Raw genomic sequence first — 26,876 nt, 5'->3', positions numbered from 1 at the left:
AACTCAAAGAGCACCATGTGTAAGCAAAAATGGACCATTAAATTCAAATATTCTTATAGTATGCGGGGATATACATGAATCCCCTGTTCCATTGTAACGACTACATAATTATCACGCAATGTTATGCGCATGCTGTTTGGAAGATTTGTGGAATAGGGCACACACACCACCACCAGTGCCTTTCGTGGTCCTGTGGTGATGCCGCCACGGAGGCCTTCTCTCTTTCCCTTTGTAGAACTGCAGAAACCTCCTTTCCACAGCTCAGGACAAGCCCGCTTCTGAGATGCTCTTGCCTTTGATAGGAAGCCGTGCATGCGTGCGGATCTCTGCCGATAAGACTGCCTGTCAATTAACTGCCCAGCCATTACATGCGACTGACTGTGAGGACGAAGCCATGCAAGGAGAGTTGAGTGGTTCTCTCCATTTCTGCACGCACTTCTTCCCCCTTTTGTGGTTTTTCCACCCTGTGTGTGGGTGGAATGCTCCCTCGCTGCAGTGGTCGTGTGCTGTTGGGTATTTTTGCTCCAGAGCAATAAACACTCCTTCGAGTAGATGACTTGTGTTTGTCCCTCCTGGACCTAACCCGCCACAGTGGCAGCACCTTACTGCAACAAGAATAGGTGGTCACAGCTCTGATTGTTATGTCTGGCACACTGGTGTTAGAAGGAGACTACCATGTCTTGCCCTTTGAGTGTTACTATAAGAATAACCGCCATAACCGATAGCAATCAGAAATAGTACCACAATTTCCAAACAAGCCAATGAAGCAATGAGGCAGTTACCTGTAGTCACTTTGTCTTTTGTTGTGCTGACCACCACTTTTTTGGCAGCGTGCTTCGGGAACTGCACATTACATTTTATGCACTGCAGAGGAAAAAGCCGGGACAACGAATAAGTAATACAGTCCATTTTACTTCACACAACCATAAAGTGTATTGAATTGTGTATATAAGTCAAAACAAATAATAAGTATGTTTATTTTGAGGGAGAAGTCAAGACTGACTCTCATATTTCATTAGGGACAAATAACGTGAGTTGAACTTTGCTTGCTTCAAAAAAAGTTTTAAGTCTGCGATACTTTGTTTTTGTTATGGTCACCGGCTGACGTTTTGGACACACACAGAAAATCCAGATATTTCGATTACTCACATCATTTCATTTAACTATAATGTTGAAGGCAGTTTTTTTCCCTCTTTTTTTACTGCTTAAATATTAATTTTTTTCCTGTCTTCTTCAAGACCAAGAAACGAGTTGGCAACTGTATCACTAGTTAAAAGATCGTGGTAATGATGCTACACTGATGATAACTGTAGTGACAAGCAAGTCCTTGTGTCCTTTCAAAGCTGATGAATTTAAGGATGGAAGGGACATCATAGCCATCATAGCACTGTGATTCACAGGTACGTAAAAGGCTTTTAACTAGCCAACCTTGTATGAAAACATTACTATAAAACTGCTGCTAACAACAGATATATTTTATACACATTGATCAGCTTGATTCCTTTGGTAATTTATGATGGTTCGTACCATGCAAATCAGTTCATCACCAAGGAAAAGATGATGTCTGCCTGTGAATGAATGTGTACCGTTCAATAGCTTTATGTCATTAGTAATGCAAACCCATGAACTCGAGAAAGCGTCAGAAACTGGTGATGTTCAGGACCTTAAAAGTTCCATTTTCTTAGTTCAACTACCATTTTCCATATTTTCGTTGCCATCCATAATAGTTTATTCCTTTAAACATGCGTCCTGCAGAGACTACCCTTACTATTAAAGTCCTCTAATATCAATTTTCTGTACAACCATACGGGCTAGTAAACACAAGAGAAGTTTAGGCTGCCCGGTAAGCACACACACACAAAAAAAGTGTTTGTACAGTTTCTGCCGTGCCTACTGGAAACCAGACACTGTTCCTGTGCTTTGCAATACTTTACCAAACAAATCCATTCAGATGAGCTTGGTTCAGTACAAGCCTCATAGCGATGATTCAAAGTGCATTACACAGTCAAGGTTAACGCATACATTACCTGCAACATTTCAGAATAAAGGTCTTTTCTTGCTTTTGCTTCAACAAAAGGCTGCAGCATTTTCACAACTTCCTGAAAGCATGTACAAAAAAAAAAAAAAAAAAAAAAAAACAAATGTTGCAGTGAAATATTTAAATAAAAGCCGTAGAAAGAAAGACTATAAGAAAAGCAACAAGTATTTAAACAGAAAAGGCAACTTCTAACCTCAGCATCCTCACTGCTGTCAAAAATGTAGCACCGCTCCTTTTTGCTGCGGATAGTCGTGTCAAACTTCAGCTTCACTGCTGTGCTATCGTGCTGTTAAGGGAATTTGCACAGAGTAGGTAAGATGGCGAATATGTTAACATTCAGGAAACAACAGATGACACACGAGCATGCCGACGCCCTTCCTGCGTACTGTTCCCAAAGAAAGATCCACGAGTATAAGCACCACATGAACTGCAATACTGAACTCCAATCAATCCCTACAGCACTGTACAAGGCCAAATGAGGGCCGACTGAGATCTACAGTGAGAGCACTGTTATCATTAGTTCTTGTAACAGTGGGAGTGCAGCCACAGATTTAAGATATTACCATCCTTGCCTAGTCAAACGAAAATTATGAGGGTTTAAGCATGGCTTAAACCTAGTGATAGAGCGAAAACTATGAGTGTTGCAGGGATAGCTTCTTTAACACCCGCTTTGCAATCTGTGTTCTTTTTCATAACTTTTATTTAACAATAATAATAATTGGTTTACAGGAAAGGAAAGGCACAGTGTCTATCACACTTGTTCTGTGGACACCTGGCCCACCCTGTAAGGGAAGGGAGGAAGGTGGGAGTGAAAGTGGAAAGAGAGGAAGAGGTGCCATAGTGGAGGGCTCTTTGACCACCTGGAGATTTTAACCTGCACTGACATCCCACACCACAGCGACACCACTTCATTTCCCCTCCATTGGTGGTCTGGATCAACCCGGGAACTCTGGCAGAGTAGGCAGAGTAGTTGAGTGTCTTACCACTGCAGCACCCTTATAATTTTTATTTAAGTTAGGTTTTGGGGGAAGGAAGGAACCTTATACTTTTGAGTGGACACCACGGAATTGTGGACACCTACACCTAACCAGGTCAAGATCATGTTTTCATTTTTTTTCTTGTATATTGTACATAGGAAGCTTATTGATTGATTTATAGGAAGGGAAAGGCCGGTAACTGTCTCACTTGTTTTCTGTGGACACCTCAACTACACAGTAAGGGAATGGAGGAAGGTGGGAGTGAAAGTGGAAAGAGAGAAAGAAGAGCCGTAGTGGAGGGCTACGGAGTAATTTCGACCACCTGGGGATCTTTAACGTGCGCTGACATCCACAGCACACGGACGCCTCTTCCTTTCGCCTCCATCGAAACGCAGCCGGGCAGGGTTCGAACCCGGGTACTCCGGCACAGTAGTCGGGCGTCTTACTACTGCGCCACCCCGGCGGGTTGTACAAAGGAAAGGAAAGGAAAGGAAAGCCACAGTATCTGCCAGACTTAAGAGAAGGAAGATGGGAGTGGAAGCAGAGAGAAAGAGGTTCAGTAGGTTCAGTAGTGGAAGACTCCCGGTAATTTTGCTGTTTAGGTTAGATTTTGGGGAAACGAAGGTGTTATATATATTTGGATGAACACTATGAAACTGTGGACACCTACACTTAATTAGGTCAAGGTCACTTGAAGGGCAAGTTAAGTGTCACAGGAAGACCTGTAATACCTAGTGTAGTGAGGCTTTTGCTTCCACTGTAAACTGGTTTATAAGAAAAAAAATAAAAAGGCACAGTATCTGTCAAGGTGAAGGTGAAAACCTCCTTGATGCTGCCAGCATAGTGGAGCTTTCACTTCAAAAAAAAAAAGAAAGAAAAAAAGAAAAATGATCAGATCAAAGTGCCTAACATGAGAATTATTCACACTGCATGTTTCTGCAAGACTTCTGCCCTTAGTGCCAAAGGGATAGAGCCAAAAAGAATTTGCTTTCACCTGTCTCTAAATGGGTGCCTCTCAAAGGGATAGTTTAATCAGCGATCAAAACAACCACGGGACCTAACTTTGAATCTTCTGTCTGTCCAGGCCATCCTGTGCTACACATACTACTTGCCGTGTAAGTCTCCCTCAATGTTAACTCATTATTCTCGTCCAGCCTTCCTTCAAAACACAGAGGGAACATGTAATGTCTCATTAACTAGTCAAATGAAATAATTACAAGAATTATATTTTCTTCTTTGCTGCTCCAGAAATGTATTTATTCGATACCCATAAAACGGCGTGTGCCTGAATGCACAGTGCACATGTCCTAAAATTGCTAGCCTGTTCACTGATGCATTTCTGTAAGACACTAAGTTTTGTATACAAAAGATGCAAAAAGCAGCTGTTTGTTTTTGTTGTGACACGCTAGTAGGGCGAGCGAGTTAGACCATGCGAATTGTTTTATAAATCAGTCCTTATAGTGAGTCGCTATTACGGCGAAGCTCATCAACCTATTGGATATTGAAAAAGTAAAATTAAAGCAAAGTTATCTTTCGCAGCTTCTGTATCCAAAATTGCATGTCTTATAAACACGTGACAAATACGCCACATATACGCGATAGCGTTTTCCACAGAATGCTACTTATGATTGTTACTGTCTATGTAATGAAATGACAGCGAGGTTAATTCTTGTTTCTAAATTATTTAGTGTGTCGTGGACATTTTTTTGGAGTGAAGTAGACCACATGACATATCCTGTCAGTGTCAACATTTCTTTCAAGTGAAGGTTTCGAGCTAAATGGGATCATTATAGTCTTATGGTAAGAGAAGTGTGGACTTCCATGCCATCTCTCAGAGCATGTTCGTGATTTTATGAGGCTGCCATACCTCGAAAAAGAGGGGGGGGGGGGGGGAGTTCGGGATTGCTCAATTCTTCAAGGCATCGAGTATTCAAACGACCGACAGCGTCTACGATGCCGGACATTATTTCTCAACTTGGGTTTGCTGACGCCATCGCTTTAAAATAAATTGCTATTCCTTCTGTGGGACAAAAAATACGAAACAGAAATGTCGGTGCAATTAAAATTAAAATGGCCTTTGATGCTGCACAGCCAAGTGGATCAATGCAGCTTTACCATCCACTTCATTCACTAATGCGGGACTGCGCTATTTCTGAACACCTTGCGATGCCACTCCTTTTGACGCAACCGTCAACAGCAGAGTAGAAGAATGCCGCACTGGAAGTTTGTCAGTCATGATAAGCGCCAGCCCGAGAGCGAGGGACAGTATTGCGTCCCGCCGGGCCCTCTCGCAGCGAGCGAGCTGCGCGAGATAGCAGCGACGCGATGCGTCCCCGCAGCCGCTCCAGCCGCCGAAGCCGTGTTCTCCCCACTTTTGTGCATGATAGTACAGTAGTTTGCTAGAGGCCCGCCCGCAGGTGTGTTAGGTCATTGAGCACTCGGCACATCGGGCGGGCCTCCGCAATAGCTCTAAGTGCAGAGGCACAAGTGAAATAAATGAAATAAAAGTGAAATATAGGCTGATGCCATAGTGGAGTAACCACAATCCTGGGGGGCCTTTAAGGTAATAAAGTGAAGTGAAGTGAAGTGGAAGGCTCTGAATTAATTTAGACAAATTGAGGTTCTTTCAGCACATGTTGGCACCACGGAGTACACGGGTGTTTGCCTCCATCAAAATACGGCTGCTGCAGCTAGGATCCTACCTGCGACATTGGAAGAATGGCAAAGCCGAAGTGGCAGTTAAACCCAAGATGTGAAGGAACAACTCACTGTACCATAAGCGTTTTCAAAGCTTATTCAGCCACAGTGTCAGGAAAGTAGTGGCACACTGAGGAATGCTGATTTCAAGATGCACAATGAACCACAAGTGGATATACTATAAAATGATACATTAACTCACAAGGCGGCTTAGAAACATACCACAAAGGCTGAAGACAGCATGTTAAGATCGAGTCTTTGGATAATCTTCCCGGTGAGGCTGTCACTTTCTCTCATCACATCATCTTTCACGCCAATAAAAATTGAAGTTTCGCCGCCATCATTACATTTCTGAACAAGAAACAACTTGCTGTCCATGTCTGAAAAGCAAACAAAACATAACGATACCAGTTTTTACTTTTTTGTTACACTTAAACTGAAAAAGAAAACTTACCTATGTACACATGTTACAAGTGTAGAACTATACCCACAATTTGTGAACTAAGCACCTCTTAGAACAGGCCAAGGTAAACATGAAGCTTCACAACCGGCTTGATGTGCAGGTGCAGGCTACATGACAGCTACACAATGTACACCCTTCAAGACTATAAAAAATTGAGATCACAGCAGAATCTGCACTGGAGGAATGCGAAAGCCCGAGCGTTATTGCTGCACACAGTACATCGCGCGCCCCTTGTATAGCTTTCGCTAGCAAGGCCAGGGCTTGTGCTGTAAAGTGAAAATTTCCTTTACTTGGCACGCTTTTATTGCAATGCTCCTGCAAGTGTGGGATAAGACGGTGCACCGTTGCTCCTGTCACGTGGCATTCAGATAGCCTCTTGACATTCTCCTGCAACTTGACTGTCACGTGACAGTCTCATAGCCACGCGACATGACTCGAATCCACTACCATTACGAAATTCGAACCCATAACATTCACGGGACTCGAATCCACTTATCACTAATCCCTTATCACTAACCGCATTACTACTAACCTCTTATCGTTAATCCCCTATTATCAACCCCCATATCACTGATCACCAATCACTAATCACAAACCACTAACCCCATTAACCATTAAAAACTTATCACCAATCACTAAATCCCTATCACTAATCACCAACAACCAACCCCCTGTCACTAATCATCAGTCACTTATTCCCTTATCACTATACTATATCACTTAAAGCACTGTCACATTGGCCTTCCTTTTTGTACATAATTTTTTACGCACATTCCACCACAACATTCGGCACACCAACACAGCCAATAATATTGCACGAGCATGGACTGCCTTGTGCTGCTGTGACCAAAGATGAAGAAGAGGAGAAACAGTGTAAAGGTAAGGGCATGTCCGGAGAGGGTGTCGTCTGCTGGGTTGTTGTGGTTTAGAGGAAAGCAACCAGTGCCAATCATAAAAGCAAAGCTGTAAACAGTTTCCATGGCAACTTGCTAAACCATATCATTGTTGGTGCAGATAAATGGCACAGCTCTAAACATGCATGACACTGCAATGAACAACTGACACAACTGAGCCAACGAGCTAGAAAACATGGAGGCCAAACGGGTTGCTTGGTTGGAAAACGGTAAAATTATGGGAAATCAGCATGGTGTCTGCCAAGCAACAATGAACAAAAAGCTCGAGTTCAAGTTGAATCATCGTCAAATTGCATCACAATTCAGGTTCTGAATGGCTCTTAGCAACATAGCCTGAAACATTGCAAAGGTTAGGTTTCCTGTTCACAGCTGCTGCAAATTTTATTCTGTAAATGACTGCACACAATGCCAACATGAAACCGTATGACTCATACTATGCAAATGAAAGAAAAGGATGAATTCAAGGCAGCACCTTTGTAAGCAACAACTCCAGGGATTTATTTTAAATGGACAATATGCTTTGTGCGCTTTCAAGAGCTCTTTGCCAAATAACCCCAAAGCCGAATATATTTACTTCTCTGAAGTGGCATATTTTATCATTTCTTACCAGCAGTTCAAAGATCTCAGCCAGTCCACTAACTATGGGCTTCTGCGCGATTCCCCATAATACTTAAATGTGCATGCTATCCTATGTAAATTTCTTGTTTACTGAAAATCTGATGGTCATCAAATAGACCCATTGGCTATAATAGAAGGCCATCATGTCATTATACATTAACCATATTCAGTTTTTCCGCATGAAGCAGAAACAATTACTCCCTTTTATAACTTCTGCACATATTTAAAGCAAAGAAACCTCAATATTCGTAGAATGATTTAGCGTACGCTATGCTTGTGCACTTGAAATAAGCCACAGCAGCTGGCCTATCGTCACTTGAACACCAGCGACAAGTAATGAGCACTTATTGTGGTGTCTATGTGTTTTTGATGCACTACATGAAATATTCTATGCAGTGCCACATCAACAAGCCCGGCTAGACAGCGAAAGGCAACTTAATAGGATTGTCACTGGCCTAGCACAATAGTCTACTGCAGCATCATGCAGTGTGTTTCCACAGTTTAGCAGAGCCCAGCATGTGCAATACGCATCCTTTGCATCACAATGTGCTGTCAGTGCATCAATAAATCCTTTAGTGCAGCGCTGTCTGTTCACAACCAACATTAGGCAATCACAGAAGTGTATTTGCCCTCCGCTACGCTTCCATTCCATGCTTGTGACACACTAGCTCTCCCAAGTCATGCCAGCAGAAAAAAACAAGTGCCAAAATAAAGTGTACAGCTCACCCTCAGCAATTTCTGTGCCCTCCTGTGTAACCTCGTTTTTGGCTGTCGTCCAGCTGAACCCTTCCAGCGGTGACAAGGCACTGGACTCATCAAGTGGGTCAGAAGGAGCCTCATCAAGCACGTCAACACCTTGACTCAATTCAGAGATGCGCCTCTGAGGGCCTTCCTCTTCAACAGTTTTTTCACCTGCCTCCTTCACAACTCCCACTGTTCTCACGATGGCTGGCCCCTTAGACAAGACTGTCTTCACCGACTCCGCTCGGCCAGAGTCACTGTCACTATGAGCTTCGCTGGCATCAAATGACCCTGTCAGGCCTTTGGTTAAAAAGTCCGGTTCAAATGATGCGCGAGTGTTGGGTGTCCCACAGGGTGTGCTTTGGGCATCCGGTAGCTTCAGTGCAGACACGCCGACAAGCCACTCCTCGCCAAGCTGCTCTTTGCGGCTTTCCAGCTGACTTTTGTAACTCATAAAATCATCATGAACAGCAGCTGCTGTGGAATGAAGAAAGAAAGACAAACAGACAGCTATGTCAGAAGAATATATATCACGTGCACCATATGAACATATTAAATAAAGACAAACAACATACATACCTAAAGCAAAACAAAAGTAGTTATATTCAGGCCAAAAAACAAGCATATACCTCCGCATCAAGATACCATAATAAACTCGCGAAGCATCGAATCAGTCGAAAATTTCAAATGTCTAGGTGTCACACTTACTGAAAAACCTGTCACCTCAAGCATTTTCTAAGCAAAATAAGTCAAATAACTGATGTGTAATTGGTCGTTTAAGATATATTAAGACACCCACTAATTTAGAACACATTCACCTATGTAAAGATTCACACGAATTCCTTGCCCCCATTATAATGACAGCGCACGATTATCACGCGAGTTACGCACATTATTAGGGTGGTTGATGGAGGAGAGGGCACACTGGCCACCCCCACTGCCTTCTTGACTCCCACAGCGACGCTGCCATGGGTTTCCCTCTTTCCTCCCAGCATAACTCGGAAACCTTCTCTCGCCGGTCCGAGGCAAAGAGCGCTCCTATCGCAACTCTCTCGGAGTCTTTTGGGCTGTTGATTGCGCATGGGGGCGGTTCATGATTTCCACCGGGGAGACCGCGGCTGTCACCCAGAATCGCCCGGTCATCATAAACATTTACCGCAACGGGCCATGAGTGCAAAGCCATGCAAAGCGAGCAGAACACTCCTCTCATCTCCTTGCGTGTGCTTCCCCTTTTGGTGGGTTTTTATTTCACCCCCGTACGAGAGCGGGACGCTCGCTTGCTACGGTAGTTGTATCTGAGTGCTGTTGATTTGCCATGTATAATTACTTGGGCAGATTAAAGCCTGTTTGAATGCGCAACTCAGTGTTTGTCCCCTCTGACCCAAACCCACAGCAGTGGCTACTTCTTGCACCGCGGGTTGGGGGTCACAGCTATTTCTGTTAGGGCTGGCACTCCGGGGCTAAAAGGTGCCCCCTTCGGCACGTTATTCCAAGAGTAACCCCCATACCTATTACAGAAAAAGTATCTCCGACACACATACAAAGCTCCTTATACTGCTTCAATATGAACTTTCTTTAAGACTTCTGGTGTAATTCCAGCTTACAATCTCTATGGATATCGGTTGTCATTTATATAAACAGAAAATCTACAGAAATATTAACCATCTTGTACTCTCGCCCAATTTCAGAGCAGAACTCCACATTACATTACAAGGCGCCTCGAGGATTGGTCAGTACCAACGTCACGGTCAAATTACGGGAAACAATGTCTTAAGTACACTGTCCCAATACTTTTAAATTACTGCAATTTGGCCCGTTTTGATTTCTTCACAACATCTTACAAAAGCCTCCGGCAGATGTATGTAATCTCTATTTAATATTGTCTAGCCGCACTGTAGTTTTCTTTTAAACTTGCGTGCAAAGAAATATGGGCGTATAAGAAACAAACTAATGAGTGCTGCATTAGCATGTTATTAAATATGTATGTATATGAAGTGTATGTATGCATATGTGATACTGAAACTCTGCCCAAATAAGGGATAATCGACCTGTCAAGCTGTCCAAGGAGAGCTTTTTTTTTTTACAATCCCCCCATCTGTATTTGATGGTAAAAATAAAATGTTTCATATTTCTGCAAATGCTAGTTCGCCATTCCAGGTACTTACCTTTAAATTGAAACATGTTTTCCTTTGCTATATCCACAAATATTTATCAGTTCATATTCAACAGAAATTTGCAACCACCGTAACTTAAATTCTCTGTCTCATATCATGCCTAGAAAGGTGCAACTTGTCTGAAGTCCAATACATGAACATGTACACAGGAACCACTGCTTACATGCGATCCTTCTTCATTTCATTCACACACTCCATTTCTACACTGTCGGCTTTAAACATCCTAACTTTACAAGCTGTTTGATAAAGTCCAGCCTCACTTTTCATTTAGTAACGGTCACGTCCAAGGAAGCTGTAGCAACTGCACATGCAAGTTGACTCTAACTACAGAATTTTAATTCCTTTTGATAATAAACTTTCCTGTAAAAGCTATCAAAAAGCAAAGCTAATTTCGAAGCTACCGTGAGTGCTCAGAAACTATGGCTGCTACACATGGAGTCATGGGCTGACTGAGACATGCATGAGTAGCATGCATACTGCGTTTCAATAAAAAAAATGGTTCATGTGACCTAATATAAGGTGCATTACAAATGCTAAAAAAAAAAAGTTTTACACCTCACTTACAAAGCGAGTGGTCAAAAAATGATGAGGAACTTCACTCTAGGCTAGAATCGCTGCTGGTCGCAGTCTCCCAAACTGCGTTCCTTGTAGCATTTTTACGGTTCCACAAGTATCCAAATTCATGCGTGATTCAATCTGCATGCTTTCTTTACACATTTTGCTTTTAAATTTACAGCATTAAAACTGCTAACAAATAGTGCTTCACCCTATTGTCAGCCATCATTACCTAAATTGGGACACTTATTGAGTGGTTGTGCATGTGCATGATTTTTATTTATGCAGGGAACAGCAGAAGCCAGGAGATGAGTCTAAAGAGATTGAAAGCCTCTGTTTCAGGGTCTCCTACCAAAGAAAAACAAGTGCTGCGCATAACCAAACTGTGCCATTACAAAAACTGCACGTCGTGAGAGGTTCGAAAGCATGAACGGATATATCTTACCTGCACCGCTTTCCTTGGCAGAGGACACATATCCTTCTTGGTCCAAAATGGCCACCACTCTGGTAGAACGCCGATGCTTACGCTTTTTGCTCTCTCTCTGCTTTCCATTAATTGTGGCATCCATCACTTCAACACTGCTCAATGAACTGCACTCCTGTTCGGCTGATGCAGAGAGCGCTGCTTGAAGGACATGCGGCGTTGACGTGCAGGCCACTGGCAGTTCGCCATGCTGGCCTACCAGCTTTTCTGTTAGGCTTCTGTTGTCATCTGACTCCACTATACACTGTGGCGGTGGTGGCACAGAGATTACAGGATCTGGTAATGGCATGTCAGCCTGCCTCACTTGGGGCTGCCTAGCATTTGCAGGCTGCACAGAACAACGAACAGATGGTAAACAAGATACTTCTGATACGTAGAGAAGGTCCCTGTGAACACACAGATTAGGGTGAGATAGACTATCCAAACATCTGCACCATTTAGTACTTGGTTTGTGACAGTTGGATTTTGGACTTGAATCACTTGTATCACAATAAATTAAGATTATGGGCCCTTTGACTTGATGTAGCAGTAGCACCTGGTTACAGGAACACAATCTTTGGTGATAACAGCGCCAGACATGACACCCATCAGGTAGCCTGAGAGACAGAGAAAGGACTTTAAATGTAGGAAAGGTGAAGAAATTGGTCAGAAAAATATGTTACCCTAGTTTTCTACTTTACATTAGGAGAACGAAAAAGGAAAGAAAGGAAAGAAAAAAAGAGGAGGTTGAATAGAAGGTCACACATTCACAACGTCCCCACAATGTCACTACGGCACAAGTTTAAATGACAACTGAGAAGGTTCTAAAGTTCGACCCACTTAAAGAAGAAAATGTGTGAAAGCTTCTGATATAGTACACAAACTCTTTTTGTGATAGCATTTAAAATAATGAACTAACCGCTGAATAAAACTGCAGCTCACAGCAGCAGGTAGAAAATCAGATGATGTCCCCTGCAATAGCAGGACATTTCCAGAGTAGAGACATTCACTTATTGGAATAAAACTAGCACTACCAAAGGTAAAGGCTGTTAAGCATTGTTTACCATCATTGGACAATGCACGGCACAGAACAATGCAAAAAATCACAAACAATGAAATCTAGTTTTCCCCCATTACTCTGATGCCGTAAGGAGAAGCCTTATTTGTATCTTCAGTATAAAATCTAGAGCAAAATAACTTGGTATGCTTAGCCTGTAACATATTCCTTGAATTTTGCTCAAGTGTTAAAAAGTTCCTTTCACCTTTCCCTTTCATGTACTGTACCAGACGATGCGTCTCTTGTGCAGAACCAGAACTGTAAGAATGGAAGCATGCACACATTTTGCCCGTTCCAAATGATTGGTAAAGTCAACTGCTTCTCAATCTCAAAAGAGATTAGGTGCCACTAAGAAAGACGTGATATTCATATGGTTTGTTAAAAACTATTGCACTTGATTGAATGAAAAGATTTGTGCGACACTTTAGCTCCGCCTTTATGCGTAAAGTAATAGCAATAAGGACTCTGGTCTGTGTCTGCCCTTGCAGGTCCTTATCCACATATGTGCACTTTGCTACTCCCTTAATCGCTAATTCCGTAATTTGCGTCTCTATCATCTCCTTCACACTCCTTAGCATGCAGCCCTAAGCTACCTCATTATGAGAAAGACCATCCAACTTAGGTATATAATGCACCACCTTAACCAAGCCATACAAATGGGCCAATGTGGCCCAAAATTGAAGGGTCCTTAGTTTGAATCCTAACTCACCCTCCCATCAAAAAAGAATTGTGCAAGTAGGCAGCTCCTACCAATGCGATCAATGTCATGTGGTCTCGTGACATCACACCAATTACTGCCCTCCAATTTAAATTGCCAAATATCACCTGCCAAAGGCACGAGTCTTTGCTTATAACGCAGATGCCAAACTTTATGCAGAACACGCTATCGTGGTAAAGGGTAAGTATGCAAAAAGAAAGAAAACACTTCGTCATGAAGTGAAATAGAAAAACGCAAAGATATAACTTTACCTTTATCAATTTTTTTGGCAACGGCCCCTCATCCAGCCTGAACTTCTCTGTGACAGCCCTACGGTGTAAGTGGCAAGCTACTATTGAGAAATATTCCTTGTGGAAGGTGACAGGGTTACCCAGAAGCCGCAACTGTGAACAGAAAAAAAAAAAAGAGAGACCAAAACAGATGTGAACAGCTAAACTTAGTCACAACTTGGATCTAATCTTAAGAAGCACAGGATTGGCAGGCTGTACACAGGCTTCCAATACCGCATGCATAAAGGAGCGCATTTGATTTCAATGTTGGTCAACACCCATGGTGCTGACAACAGAAACAATTAGGTGCTAAAAACAGACTACTGACACATATGCATTTTACAATGCCTTACTTATACTCCATTTCAAACATAGGTGGAAAGCTCCGGAGGCTACACAAGTAGCCTGCAAAGAAATAAACAGAAATGTATCATAACTAACTTCTCAGTGGAAACCTCATCGTGTGCCAAAGCAGAAATGTGATGCCCTTGAGTGGGGCACACCTTTCTTTCAATACATTCCATGCTTACATCTACTCTTGATGACAAGCTGGACTGTGAAATGAACAAAAAAGAAATGTGAAATGCAAATTCACAGATTTTGATTCTTTTGCCAGCAATAAGAGCTTTCTTTTATCAAGCTGATCACAAGTGTGTTACGCATTCAACCTCCAGACAAAGCATTCACGATTTCTCGCTCACCAGAAGCAACTCACTATTATTGATCGCAGTCAATGGCTGCTCAAGCAAGAGCACTGGCCTTGACAGCGTTGTACCTGATGTATGAAACAAAATGTAGGCACACTGACATTGAAACAAATCTTTCAGACATGCCCTTCAAGCTGCCTCATTACATGTCTATGCTCGCATCGAGAACAACAAAAGAAATGTTTTAAAAGGGGCAGTGGTAGCATTTTTTGCAAAGCACCCTCCAGCACTAGTTGAGCAGGCAGCCTGATATTGAGAAAGGAATACCATTTCATGCACACTGTAGTAAACACTCTTAAAACAAAAATTATCTTACAATAGACAAGCAGTACAATTGCTTGAGGCCAGTGAGGGAAGAGCTCTCTGCAAGACAGTTGTAGGACAGATCAAGTTCCCGGAGCTCCCTTAGCCGCTCAATACCTGAAACATATCGCGAAACAACAGCTAAAGCTCGGAATGGACGATAGCAATAAAGTACACAAACTGTGCATACTGCCTCTGCCTTGTATTACAGCAAGCATCACAAACAACATATGAGCTTCTTGTTACTTATTTTAGTAGCAAGAATGGCAGTCACAGGTTAACACAATTTATAACTAAAGGAGGCAAACAAATTTTTAAGCTCTAAGGTTAATGACCTCTCAATTATTCCAGCTGGAGAGATTTTCTGTCGCATGCCAAGCTCATACCACATCGGTGGTTCTGCGATAGCGCCCATCGAAATAATGCCACCCCTAGTGGACACGCAGATGGTTCATCTGATAATTTCATCATCGGGGTAATTTGATTTTTAATAGCACTTTGGGAAGCTTGACAAAAGGGTACCTTGGCTAATGTAGTTTTTCATTTTTGCGAGATGGAGTCAAATGCTCAAACTAGGCATGCAGTGTTAAGTATGTTTTTAGCCAATAAAAAGAATAACTTATCAATGACACAATGCCTGAATAATGAAATGTGAATGACAACTCTTAGCATAACTGCTGCATGTCGTGTTCATACTACTGCTGCATTCATAATTTTTAATAACAGGATAGACGAAAAATAAAACAAAGCAAGTACACTTGAAACAACTGCACGGTCATACCTGAAGTACTTTCAATAAAGTTGTTCCTTAAGTATAGGACAGTTAATGAGTCACAGGCTCCTCGGTTCTGTATACTTATCTTCTCAAGAAAATTGAATGATAGGTTGAGCACCCTGATGTTCTGGAGGTACTGAAAAAGGCAAGAAAAAATATGAAAGAAGCATTGAAAGGCACCCATCAGAAAGCATTATATTAGCACACGCTATGAACAACAAGTGATGGCCAACCTCTACGCCTGAAGCATCAGCGATGGCATTATTGCTGCAGTCCAAATACTGGAGTTTTGGAAGTAAAGCCTGCAAAAAAATAAAAATAAAATGTCTCTGTTGGCAATATGCCATGTCACATGATACATGCACTTAACATAGACATGCATTTTTAAGCAGGTATGCATATTTAATATGGTGCAAAATTATTTACCAGGCTGTCATCCAGAGTTGTGATGCCATTATAGCTGAAATTAGCCACTGTAAGCTTCATCCATGGCTTTGGCACGTTACTGCGACTTCGAAGAATTTCCTGCATGGAGCCATTCACATCCCAGAAAAATCTGACAAAATTTAATGCTGCTGGATCATCGAAACTTGTTTATAGCAACTGCTTACTTATGCGTTCAGTCGTCAGGATTAATACAGGGGGCAAAAAGCTCAGTCTACGTTGCTAATCGATTGCAGTGTGTTTATAGCTAAGCTAGATAAACACTGCACTACAAATGGATGTAACTGTATGACTTGTTCAACCATTATCAAATACCAGGATGTGCTTACTCACTACAATACATTTCACGTGCTGTCTGTAAACAGAGCACTTTGTGGCTGTGCCCAATATTCAGACAAGTGATGGCTTATGCAAGCACTGCTAATCACCTTCAGTGAAGATATGTTTCTTTGGCAGATCAGTGTCTCCAGCTGCAGAACCAAAGAATCAAAACCAACTAGAAGATGTGGTGGTACTCTCTTGAGCTCAAGGATCTTCAGGCAGTGGAACTTGGACAGGTCGAGGCTGCCTTGAATGGTCTGAGAACTCTGAACAATCTGGAGTCCAAAGAGCACATCATGTTCAGACACAAGTGTGCAGAAACTAAACAGAGTCTCCTGTATGTGACAGCATGCCATGACAGCAGCAAGGATAAGCATATCTTTAGAAACACACACTGCACATGCAAAATTGAAGAGGGAAACAGGGATGGTGAGGGCGTCCGGGAACACCATCTTCAGCTCAAAAAATGGGATATACAGGCAGGCTGAGTACTGTCATTAGACATACACAATCACAGCATAAGGAATCTGAAATTCTGACTACAGTTATTTCAACGCAGTACCCATTGGTATAGATCAGATCAGATCAGATATTCTTTATTTCTCTTTCAAAAAATGAAAGAAGGAACTGCGACAAAAGGCGGTTAGGCCTGACGGGGTCACAGTTCCCCATACAGTTCACAGCGGCGCGCAACACGGAAAACAAACGATAACAGAACATTACAGCAAACGTGGTAATTAATCATACTGGAGTAAAACCTAAAAAAAAGGAACAGTGTACACTGTACACTCAAAAAGAAACAACAGCATATGGCACACAAAACACGGAAAGGAAAAAAGAATTGTACAGTAACATAACATGATGAAAATTTGCATTTGTCAAATACAAAACCAGACTAAACAATTATTCCACTTCGGAGAGTATCAACTGCTTTTTTATGTCTCTTTTAAATCTGCGTTTAGAGAGATGGAACATTGAACATAGGGATGGGTTTTTGAGAATAGTTGGAATCTGGTAATTAAGCTTCTGTTTACCGTAATTTGTCCTTGTTTTTGGGACGAGGTTTCTGTGTTGTCTGAGAGGGTATTTAGTAGGAAATCGATTAGGAGAGACGGAGGAAAGCCTATTGCTATGGATATGTTGTAACAAGCGGTATGTGTAGACTCGGTTAGCTTGAAGTAGATTATGTTTTTGGTATAGAGGTGATGTTGGTAAGTGTTCCGGTCTTCCATGATAACCCTCAATAGCCCGGAGTGCCTTTTTTTGCAGAATCAAAAGCTTGTGATAATTGCTATTTGTTGTGGTGCCCCACACCAGTGCACAATAAGATAACTTAGAAAAAAATAGAGCATAATACATAGATACTTTTAATGAAACAGGTAAAAGGTCACTGGTCCTGTAGAGACAGCCAACAGTTCTGCTAAGATCTGTGGCAAGTTTAGAAATATGTGTATTCCAGGATAGGTGTTCATTGAACCAGACACCGAGAAACTTCTGAGTGGTTACCTGCTGTATTTGTTTGTTAGCATACCTTATATCAAGTGAGTAATGGATTGGGGCGTTGATAGGTCTGAAAATAATATAACTAGTCTTGGACAAGTTTAAGCTAAATTGATTTGCCTGCATCCAAGCGTGCAATTTTACCATGTAGTCATTTACAGTAGTTTCTAAATCTGGCAGAGTTCGGGCTGTGAAAAATATATTCGTATCATCAGCATACATGACCAAATCAGGTGAATCAGGTATGTTACAAACATCATTTATGTAAACTAAAAATAAAAGTGGGCCTAAAATAGATCCCTGCGGCACACCTTGAGTAACACACAAGAAATCTGAAACAAAATTATTGCATTTGACATATTGAGGTCTGTTGCTCAAGTAACTTCTAAGCAGGCTCAAGGAAGTACCTCGTATTCCATATCTATTTAGTTTGCCTAAAAGAATTTCATGCTGCACGCAATCAAAAGCCTTTCGGAGGTCCAAGAACAAACCAAGTGTATATGCTCGGGACTCAATGTTGTCAATAACTTTCTCTTTAACAGCAAGTAAGGCTTGTTCGGTCGATCTATTCTTTAAGAAACCATACTGGGACGGGTTAATTATATTATGAGCACTTAAGAACTTTTCCATTCTGCTGTGAATGGCTCCTTCGAATACCTTAGAAAATACAGATAATACGGAAATTGGTCGATAATTCGTAACATCATTTCTATTTCCTCCTTTATATACTGGGCACACCCGGGCTATTTTTAGTTCATCTGGAAACACACCGCTGGTGAAAGTTAGATTTATAATATAAGCTAGAACGTCGCAAATTGATACCGATACATACTTTAACGGTATGGCTTTGATGCCGTCATGGCCGGCGGAAACATTGTTTTTTATTTTACCAATATAAAGAGCTACTTCTTGTGGAACCACAGGCAACAGCACAATAGAATTAGATAAAGGTTCAATGAGGTCACGCATGGAGGGGTTTGATAAAGATTGATCAAAAGTGAGTTTACCAGCTTCAATGAAAAAGTGGTTTATGGTGTTTACTATATCAGTTCCACTGGTCTTGGAATCAGATATAAGAATTTCTGCGTTATCTCTGCACTTCTGCTTGTTTAGTAATTCGTTTATCTCATGCCAAACTTTCTTGCGGTCGTTATATATTCTCGAGAAGCGTTCTATATAGTAAGCAGTTTTTGCTGCCTTGAGGTCTTTGTTTAATTTATTTCGGAATTTCTTGAACTCAGTAAAAAGGTTTGCATCACGAGTGCATACAAAGTTATGGTACATTTTATTTTTAACCTGTATTCGTTTATATAACTGCTTATTGACCCATGGCTTTCTGGACTTTCGAAAGCTTTGCTTAACTTGAATTAAAGGAAATGCAGCATTATAACATTCAGTGAACTTTGCAAGAAATGTAGTATATGACAAGTTGACATCAGATATGTAATATATATTGTCCCAACTAGTGTTTTCGATTAGAGTTCGAAATTTAAAAAGGTTTGTCTCACTAATATCCCTAGTTACCTTCTCGGCGCTTTTGGATACAATTTTATTGTGGTTCATTGGAAGAAAACAAAAAATCGGGATGTGGTCGCTAATTTCAGAAGATAACAGGCCAGCCTCCGTTTGAGGAGACATCGTATTTGTGACACAAACATCCAAAAGAGAAGCTGTATCAACGGTAACTCTAGTTGGTATAGATATAGCATTTATACAACCATAAGATGCTATAATGTTATTGAATTCATGTGTGTTACAATCATCATGCATTAGATTAATATTAACATCACCCATTATTACAAAAGGCAACTGGAAATTGGCGAGATAGAGCTGTAAACTTTCAAGAAACTTTAAAAAATGCAGTTTTTTCCCAGCAGGAGGTCTGTATATCACAACCACAATGATATCGGACAGTGACACAGCTAAACACTCGACATTGGGATCTATCATCGAAATGTCTTCTAGTACAGACTGTGGATAACAGTTTTTCACATACAAGGCAATACCACCACCTCTCATATTTGGGCGAATGAGCCCATGATGCCGGTAGTTCATGAATGGCAAATGATCATCTTGAGATTTTAACCAAGTTTCGGTAAAGAAAAGCACATCAAACTGCACATTTAATGACCCAAAGAACTCATCAAGACTGTCACGTTTGTTCTTCATACTACGGACGTTAATATGTATGCCAGAGAATCTTCCCATGGAAGTGGCAAACTTGTTGTTAAAGCATCGTGTATCACAATGAATGCAATGGAATGGGCTGTCCATGGTAATGAGATATCAGTCCAGCTATCAGATAAGTCAACACCTAATTAGCCATTTTAGCCAGATCAGAGCCAGACACTTGCAACGTGCTTTTCTCATAAATAGGGCAGAAAAATTGTGGCACTGTTATTTGAGGTATAAGAGCCTGAGATACTGATACCTGTGACTCCCTTTCTTTTCATATCGACTGCTATTGGTCAGTAGGTGTCTGGAGATAGAGAAAGCTTGGCATATCAAAATTTTGTATTGTTCTTTGTTTATATATATCGCGGATGCGTTGGGTAGATAAACGACCGGAGCGCCAACTCACGAGACGATCACTCAGCTGTAGCAGAAGTGCAGGCTAAACGATCATGCCAGGGCGGCAGATCTATTCAAATACCTTCAGAGAGCAAGTCTTCTGCATGAAGTCATGGAGAAAAAAAACGTCATGGACGAAGTCCGAGTTGGCACTGCATCCAAAGGGGACATCGAAGGACTCATTCTCCTGTGCTCCCAGGAACTGACGAAATATATAGTTCAGCTCGTTCAGGCACGACGTGGTTAAAGTGAGCCTCCTCGTTCCGTTGAGCACCACGTCCCCTAGCAAGGATCAAATGACAAAGGATGGATCGAGATGCGAATGAGGTTTACTTGCTGAAGTCATGCACTTGACTCACCGTGCTCCCTAAGAAAAGCTGCAAGGCGATGTATCCTTTCGCTCCTGTTCGAATCCGGAGTCATGGTCATGTGTCCGAGTCAATAGTATTAATCAGCGAGCAGAATAAATTCAATTCACTTTTTTAAGCTTATGCAATGAAGAGTGCGAGTGGGAGGCGGCAAATACGCGTCAGCCAGATAGTATGTGTGTAGTAGAATCCTTCGATGATCGGTGTGTGCGTAGGTGACACTTCGTCTTAGCCCAGCGGGTCATATTTTAACAGCTTCAGAAATCACTGGAGCCAAAGTAACTTTGAAAACTCGGCGCTGTCAGATTGTTTTCGGCGATCGCACAAGTGATTAGAGTGCGAAACAACAATAACGTCAGGCCGAACAACTATCAGCTGGTGAGCCGACCACTGTAGCCGAACTATGGTCGAACGGCCGAACGCCGAACCGGCCGAACCAAGCCGAATGGCCGAATGCCAAAGTTACAGATTTGACTAGAAAAAAATTACGTTAATAAAATTTTATGTCTTTTAAATTTATTACAAATTATTTATTAAATCAAATTTTAAAAAATTAATTTTTATGCATTTTCGCAATGCCATGAATAACAAACAAATCCTAACGTGAAACCAAAGTGAAACTGGAAACATTGAGGCTTGCGCCGAGCCGCTGATTGGCTAGCTACGCTTCAAAGTAGTTGGTTCGCAATGAACGGCTGCGGCCTGCCATTTGACAACGTTCTTGTTCCCGCGTAGATCTGAGCTTTCAAAGAAGTATTGTTTTGGCTAATTTTATGAGCGCAAGGTAGCACCTGTCAATCCTGGCAAAGGTTTCGGGCGACCTCTGTTAAGTGGATTTGTGGGGCAGCTTAACGTGGTCTGCGGATATGAAGCCCGCGTAAGTTACCCGCCGTTATTTTTTTTCCGGTCAGTGGGAGCTTTTCTTGTATATGGTTTGACTGTTAACCATAATTTTTAAACGTAGCCGCATTCCAAAGCAAGGAATAACTCCTTTTGGACGCGGTTCGCCTTCTGTGCATGCCGCATGCTACTGTTTCGATGGTCTTGTCATTGTCATAAGGCTGGCTTCGTTGCTGCGTCAGGAACGCGGCTAAAGCATGTTTACCTTGTTTCGCTCGTTTTGATATCCTTGCCTTTAAAACTCGTGCACATAACTGTGAACTGCGTTATCTAACTCGACGCTCAAATTCGGGTACGTGACCTGCTTAACCTGCTGTGTTCCACCTCATGGCTTGTGGCCTCCTCAAGCGTTTTGTGTATTTTCTACGTAGGAGAGGAAAGACTCCGAAAAAGAAGGTGCCATCCCGGCCGGCATCTACCGAAGCGCAGGATCCAGTTGAGGTTTACTGCCGCATACGCCCCCTGCTCAACCAAAACGATGTCCCTGTTGTACGTCGAATTGATAACAAGGTTGTTCAACTAGAACCGCAAGAAACTAATGGGCAGGCAAGAAATCCTCCAAAGCAGGTAGGTGAGAGGAGTGGGCGAAAAATTGGTTGTATAGTTGTGCTAAAAGTTTGCTAATCGTAGTGATGCTTTGCTTGACACGTTTTGCTTTCTTCTTGGACGTCATTTGTAACTTTGTTTTGCATTCCCTTGTGTGAACTTTTCCTCCTGCTTGATGAACAAGTTTCAGATGCAAATGGTTATACGTGTTTCTATGCTTTCTTCAATTTTATCGACTGTTGGCTTTCTTCATACTAGCCATTTGTTCAGGGTACCTTGACAGCTCTCTAATTAGTCTTCATATTTTTCATGTAGCATATTAAACCTTATCAGCGTATTCGATCTGGTCACAGTTCTAATACTGATGGTTCGAAAACAGAAAAATTCGTTGGAAGTGTAGTAATTCACAACAAATTAGAACAAACAGTGCAACTACCTGAATGTTCATCAATTTTTGCTGCAGAATGTTATGCAGTGTCTGTACGTAGAAGAAATTATGAAAGAAAACGTCAAAAACAGTATTTACTCTGGCTCTCCAAGTGTAATTACAGCACTGCACTACAAAAATGCAATGGAGCCCTTAATTAGAGACATCATCCACAGTGTCGTAAAAGTTGATAAAAATGGACAGGTTATAAAAATCTGCTGGGTCCCTAGCCACATGGGGATTGGTGGGACTGACAAAGCGGACGAATATGCCGCACGCGCTCATAACACTAAAATAAATCACGTCAGCATACCCTGTAAAGACGGTATAAAATTTATGACTAAACTAAGAGCTAAATGGCAGGCATTATGGGATAATGAAACAAACAGCAAGCTACACTTGGTCAAGCTTAGTGTTCAAGAATGGAAGTCATCGAGTCATAAAGAGCGCTTTTTTGAAGTGATCCTGTGTCGCCTCCGCATTGGACATACACATCTCACACATAACTTCATACTCCTCGGACAAGAAAAACCTACATGTGAGATATGCAATGAACAGCTGACAATAAACCACATTTTAATATCATGCATGAAATATGAGGAAATTGGGAGGAAACATTTTATGTGTTTCTGTAGTAAACACATCCCATTTCATCAGTCTCTTACTAGGAGAGAACGCCATTGTCGAAATTCCTTCCGTTTTCTGTTTTTTTAAAGAAGTAAAGCTAATAAACAAACTCGGACTTATTTTTAACAGGAACTGCTTTACGCCGAGTTTGGCATATGATGGCCCTAGTTGCCTATGCGCCATAAAGCCCAACACAACACAAGTGTTAGCCATATACCCTCTAGCGCACAGCACAAGTAGTGTCAAGCAGGGCACCACATGGCTACCTCTTAAGCTGTCAATAATGTTCTTCTTGGCAGTCAACTCCAGCATTTCTTGCAGTGCCAACGATGGCTTCTTTTCTCGTTATTTCCTTCATTCTGTTGTCTCTACCATTGTACCAGCTTTCAGAGCATCGGCCAGTGAGGCATCTAGACAGATGCATGCTACCGATTGCTTGGGTGACATGGGTGCGATGCATATTTTGACTGTTTGACAAGTATGGGATGAATCTACATCCTCCGTTCCAGCACTCTTCTGTTACATGCCACTTTTGCTTTGAGTTGTTGCTCGCACTTGGTGAGGTTGTCTGAACCTGAATGGAGATGCACTCCGAGGAATTTAAATGCAGCAGCATCGAAAGCCTCATTTTCAAGGAAATCTGGTCTGAATTGTTGATTTTATGGATGAAAATTTATGAGCATGAAATTCTTACTGTAGCATTGGCTGGCATTATGGGACAATAGGTTTCTGTTCTTTCTACTGTTCAGTTGGACATTGCTGCCTAATAAACTTTTCGCATTTCTAGACTGACTTAATATATGGTAGTATGGAAGATGGAAGATTGTTGCAATACTAGGATAAACTTTGTAGAGCTATGTACTTTTGACATGTGCATTTCATGAGACCACTGACAGGTAATTGCCAATTGTCAAAATGGGTTGATGCAGTCAACAAAACGTTCAGTGACTAGGGCGAAGGCAGTGATTTTGAAAACTGCAAAGAAAAATGCCAAAGGGTCATGCTTTTGTCGGGAACTAACGAAAGTTTGCTGCATCCGAGCCAGCTGCTATTAAGCATGGTCTTGTATATTTGGGCCATACATGCCAAGGACATTGATGCCAAGGGCTGCTGAGGAGTAGTTTGCTGCTCAAGTTATATGCAGAGAACCTTCTTAAGGAGCACACAGCGTCTGCCTCTTGAGTGCAGCATAATCACTGTTTTGCACAATTTGTTGGTGCATGAACAAACATGTGAACCTACCAGTATGGTAAACACTGTGCTTGGCACCAGGTTGCCTACAATAGATTCTCTTATGGCATGATTGAAATAAATCTAGCTGCTTGAGATATCCAGTGAATAAAGATGTTTGTATTTTTCCTTTCTTGTAGTATCGGTACACATTCAAATATGTATTTGACGCAAGCGCCTCGCAAAAGGAAGTGTTTGACCATGTCGGCCTGCCCCTGGTCAGTGACCTTCTTCACGGAAAGCCTGGTAAGAATTTCTAATAATCTGTATTTTACATCTACAGTCAAACCTCATTAATTAAAAGTCACTGGGACAGAGAAAAACGTTTTCAAGTTAACCGAACGTTGCAAAGAATCTGGCACATGCGGAAAATTTAATTGCGATAACATGCTAGGTGTACCCCCTGTCCCCTTTTGAAGTGAAAGCTTCGCTACTCTAGGTAAAGCCAGTCATCACATGGGCTTCAGTTTGACCTTTAAGAAGCTGCAAACTGCTGCTATGCAGTTCAGGTATTGTCCTTTCCTATAAACCAGCACACAGGGTTAGCTTAAGCTAGCCATTGACGTTCAAAGAGCCGCAGGACAAAGGGTAGCTACAAATATACTGTGCCTTCCTTTCCCCAAAACATTCCCCCGCCCCTCTCCTCTCCTTAAAGCAACCTTAGAGTGTAACTTTGTGGACCGCCTTGGTGTCGCACCACAAGGCTTTGACCTTTTGGCGACCTTTCATACTTGGAGCTGAGGAGAGAGAGGAAGGGATGGAGCACGTGATTAATCTCATGGTTGCAGTCACGTCGCGGCATTATGCAATAGAAACAGCCACGATGTCAATCAATGGGTGTAAGAACGAGGAGCAACCACGCCTCTACTCACAGCCAGCCATGGACGCCAGTGGCGATGATGCTGTGCTTAGCGCGTCATACCAATGTCAGTTAAATCGGGTTGTGAAAGAGTCCTACCAAGCATAACCGTGCTGATGCACTGAATATCATGTTTAACTATACTAAACCTCTATTAATTTTTACCATTGTTCGCTGAAAAAGGCATTTGATGCTATCTTGCATTTCAATGACTCTGGCAATGGGTGGAGCACGCCTCAATCGCGGCGTGCTTAAACAAACATACTGAAAACAAGGCTTGCGCAACCATACAAGCTGAGCTGGTGCTAGCCACCGCCAGCATTCTTGTCAAGGCCGCTGGCACTCTGCCAAGTTCGCCCCTCCCACAACACGTCCATCACAGGAGTTAACACCAAAATATAAATGCGCCCTGATGTTATCACTGCGCAGCATCTAGGCACGTTGCCAGATGTGCTGTGGACCATGGCGACAGCATTGAACGACCTACTAGCTACTAACCTTTTTTTTCTTCCTCTCTCAGTGGCAGAGGGGGTGTTATTATGCAAGTGGGTTCAATATGCGAGTAAATGCGGTCATTATGCTTGTTAACCCCAAAACCATGGCGCACCATTAAAATTAATGGTGTATGTCGATGTTGCATGCTGTTACCCAGTCATTGGCATAGAGCAACAGTGGTCGCGTCGCATGACGTGTACCCCGCTGCTATGAGCGGGAGATGTCAGCACCTCCACTTTATGCTGGAGGCGCGCTCCGCTGACTCCTCCAGTTCGTCCTTACCTGGATGAAGCGCCGTTGGTATTCATAGTTGCATTGCAGTGAAGCATGTCTCCACCTCTGCAGGGACGCGCTTTGGCAATCGACAAGCGGTGAGGGCTGGGAGCTCTAGGATTAGGGTACTACGGAATGTCAGGCATAAGCATCTCTTTGTGGTGCTACTTCGAGGCTCCGAGGTGCCGTTGCTTCATTGGTTTGCAGCAAAATTAGGATAGAAAATTTCAGCAAAGCAGCAAAAACCTTCGAATTAACTGCTGGTGCGGGCCACCGCTTCAAATTGTACGGTTAAATTACATTAGAAAATATGGAACCACAGAAATTCTTTAGATTCTGCAGAATTTCGACTCAAGCGAGTTCGAATTATTGAGGTTTTAGAGGCCTTTCAGACTTCACTTGTTTTCTTTCTTTGAATTTAAGACTGGCTTGGAGCTTGCATGACATTCCTTTTGCTATCATAGTTTCTGTGAGTATCCCACTTTCTTGGAATAAGCTCTGGCACCCTGAACTCCAGTTAGCAATGTTTAAGGCAAAAACAATGTTTAGCCTTGCCTTGACTGCATGTGGGAGAAGGAGATGAGTTTCTGCTGCAAATGAGATGAACTTGGTCCAAAGTATTATGCATTTTCTTTTTGCACGCTAGTGCACTTTTATGTGCTGCCACCACTTATGGTATCAGTCTTTTGAAATATACCAAGAATCAACATTACCTGTACCTGTACCTGAAACACAGGTACCGTAGTCTTTTTGGATCGAGAGAGGAAGTGTTGGCAGGTTTGTGTGAAAGCCTCCACAGCTTGAATTTTTGCAGCCTGTTCTGCCTTTTGGCAGTGCTGCTGTGGT

At 42.1% G+C, this 26,876-nt stretch overlaps 2 protein-coding genes across 3 annotated transcripts in view; one reads left to right on the top strand and one right to left on the bottom strand.

The window, feature by feature from the left end:
• The window catches only part of LOC146186565 (serine/threonine-protein kinase 11-interacting protein), a 33,896-nt gene extending 12,816 nt beyond the window's left edge, over nt 1–21,080 (bottom strand). The window contains exons 1-14 of one of the 2 annotated variants that reach the window (XM_084607271.1): nt 20,665–21,080; nt 20,388–20,587; nt 16,342–16,509; nt 15,896–15,994; nt 15,703–15,771; nt 15,476–15,605; nt 14,708–14,811; nt 13,667–13,798; nt 11,623–11,989; nt 8,434–8,925; nt 5,935–6,092; nt 2,232–2,324; nt 2,028–2,099; nt 783–864 (exon numbers count right to left, since the gene is read on the bottom strand). In XM_084607271.1, coding sequence (XP_084463397.1) covers nt 783–864; nt 2,028–2,099; nt 2,232–2,324; nt 5,935–6,092; nt 8,434–8,925; nt 11,623–11,989; nt 13,667–13,798; nt 14,708–14,811; nt 15,476–15,605; nt 15,703–15,771; nt 15,896–15,994; nt 16,342–16,509; nt 20,388–20,587; nt 20,665–20,734 — 2,236 coding nt within the window. In that variant the 5' untranslated portion in view covers nt 20,735–21,080. The remainder of the gene's footprint in view (nt 1–782; nt 865–2,027; nt 2,100–2,231; nt 2,325–5,934; nt 6,093–8,433; nt 8,926–11,622; nt 11,990–13,666; nt 13,799–14,707; nt 14,812–15,475; nt 15,606–15,702; nt 15,772–15,895; nt 15,995–16,341; nt 16,510–20,387; nt 20,588–20,664) is intronic. The other variant, XM_084607272.1, reaches the window with a different exon arrangement.
• Nucleotides 21,081–21,337: 257 nt separating this feature from the next.
• pav (kinesin family member pavarotti) overlaps nt 21,338–26,876 on the top strand; it is a 49,259-nt gene continuing 43,720 nt past the window's right edge. Inside the window, exons 1-3 of the mRNA XM_084607270.1 lie at nt 21,338–21,550; nt 21,945–22,140; nt 24,544–24,649. Coding sequence (XP_084463396.1) covers nt 21,540–21,550; nt 21,945–22,140; nt 24,544–24,649 — 313 coding nt within the window. The 5' untranslated portion in view covers nt 21,338–21,539. The remainder of the gene's footprint in view (nt 21,551–21,944; nt 22,141–24,543; nt 24,650–26,876) is intronic.

This window comes from Amblyomma maculatum, chromosome 6, assembly GCF_055883805.1.
Source record: "Amblyomma maculatum isolate TAMU_Amacu chromosome 6, ASM5588380v1, whole genome shotgun sequence".
NCBI classification, from domain to species: Eukaryota; Metazoa; Arthropoda; class Arachnida; order Ixodida; family Ixodidae; genus Amblyomma; species Amblyomma maculatum.
The sequence above is the reverse complement of the archived record's forward strand: the minus strand, read 5'-3'. Positions and strand labels throughout refer to the sequence as shown.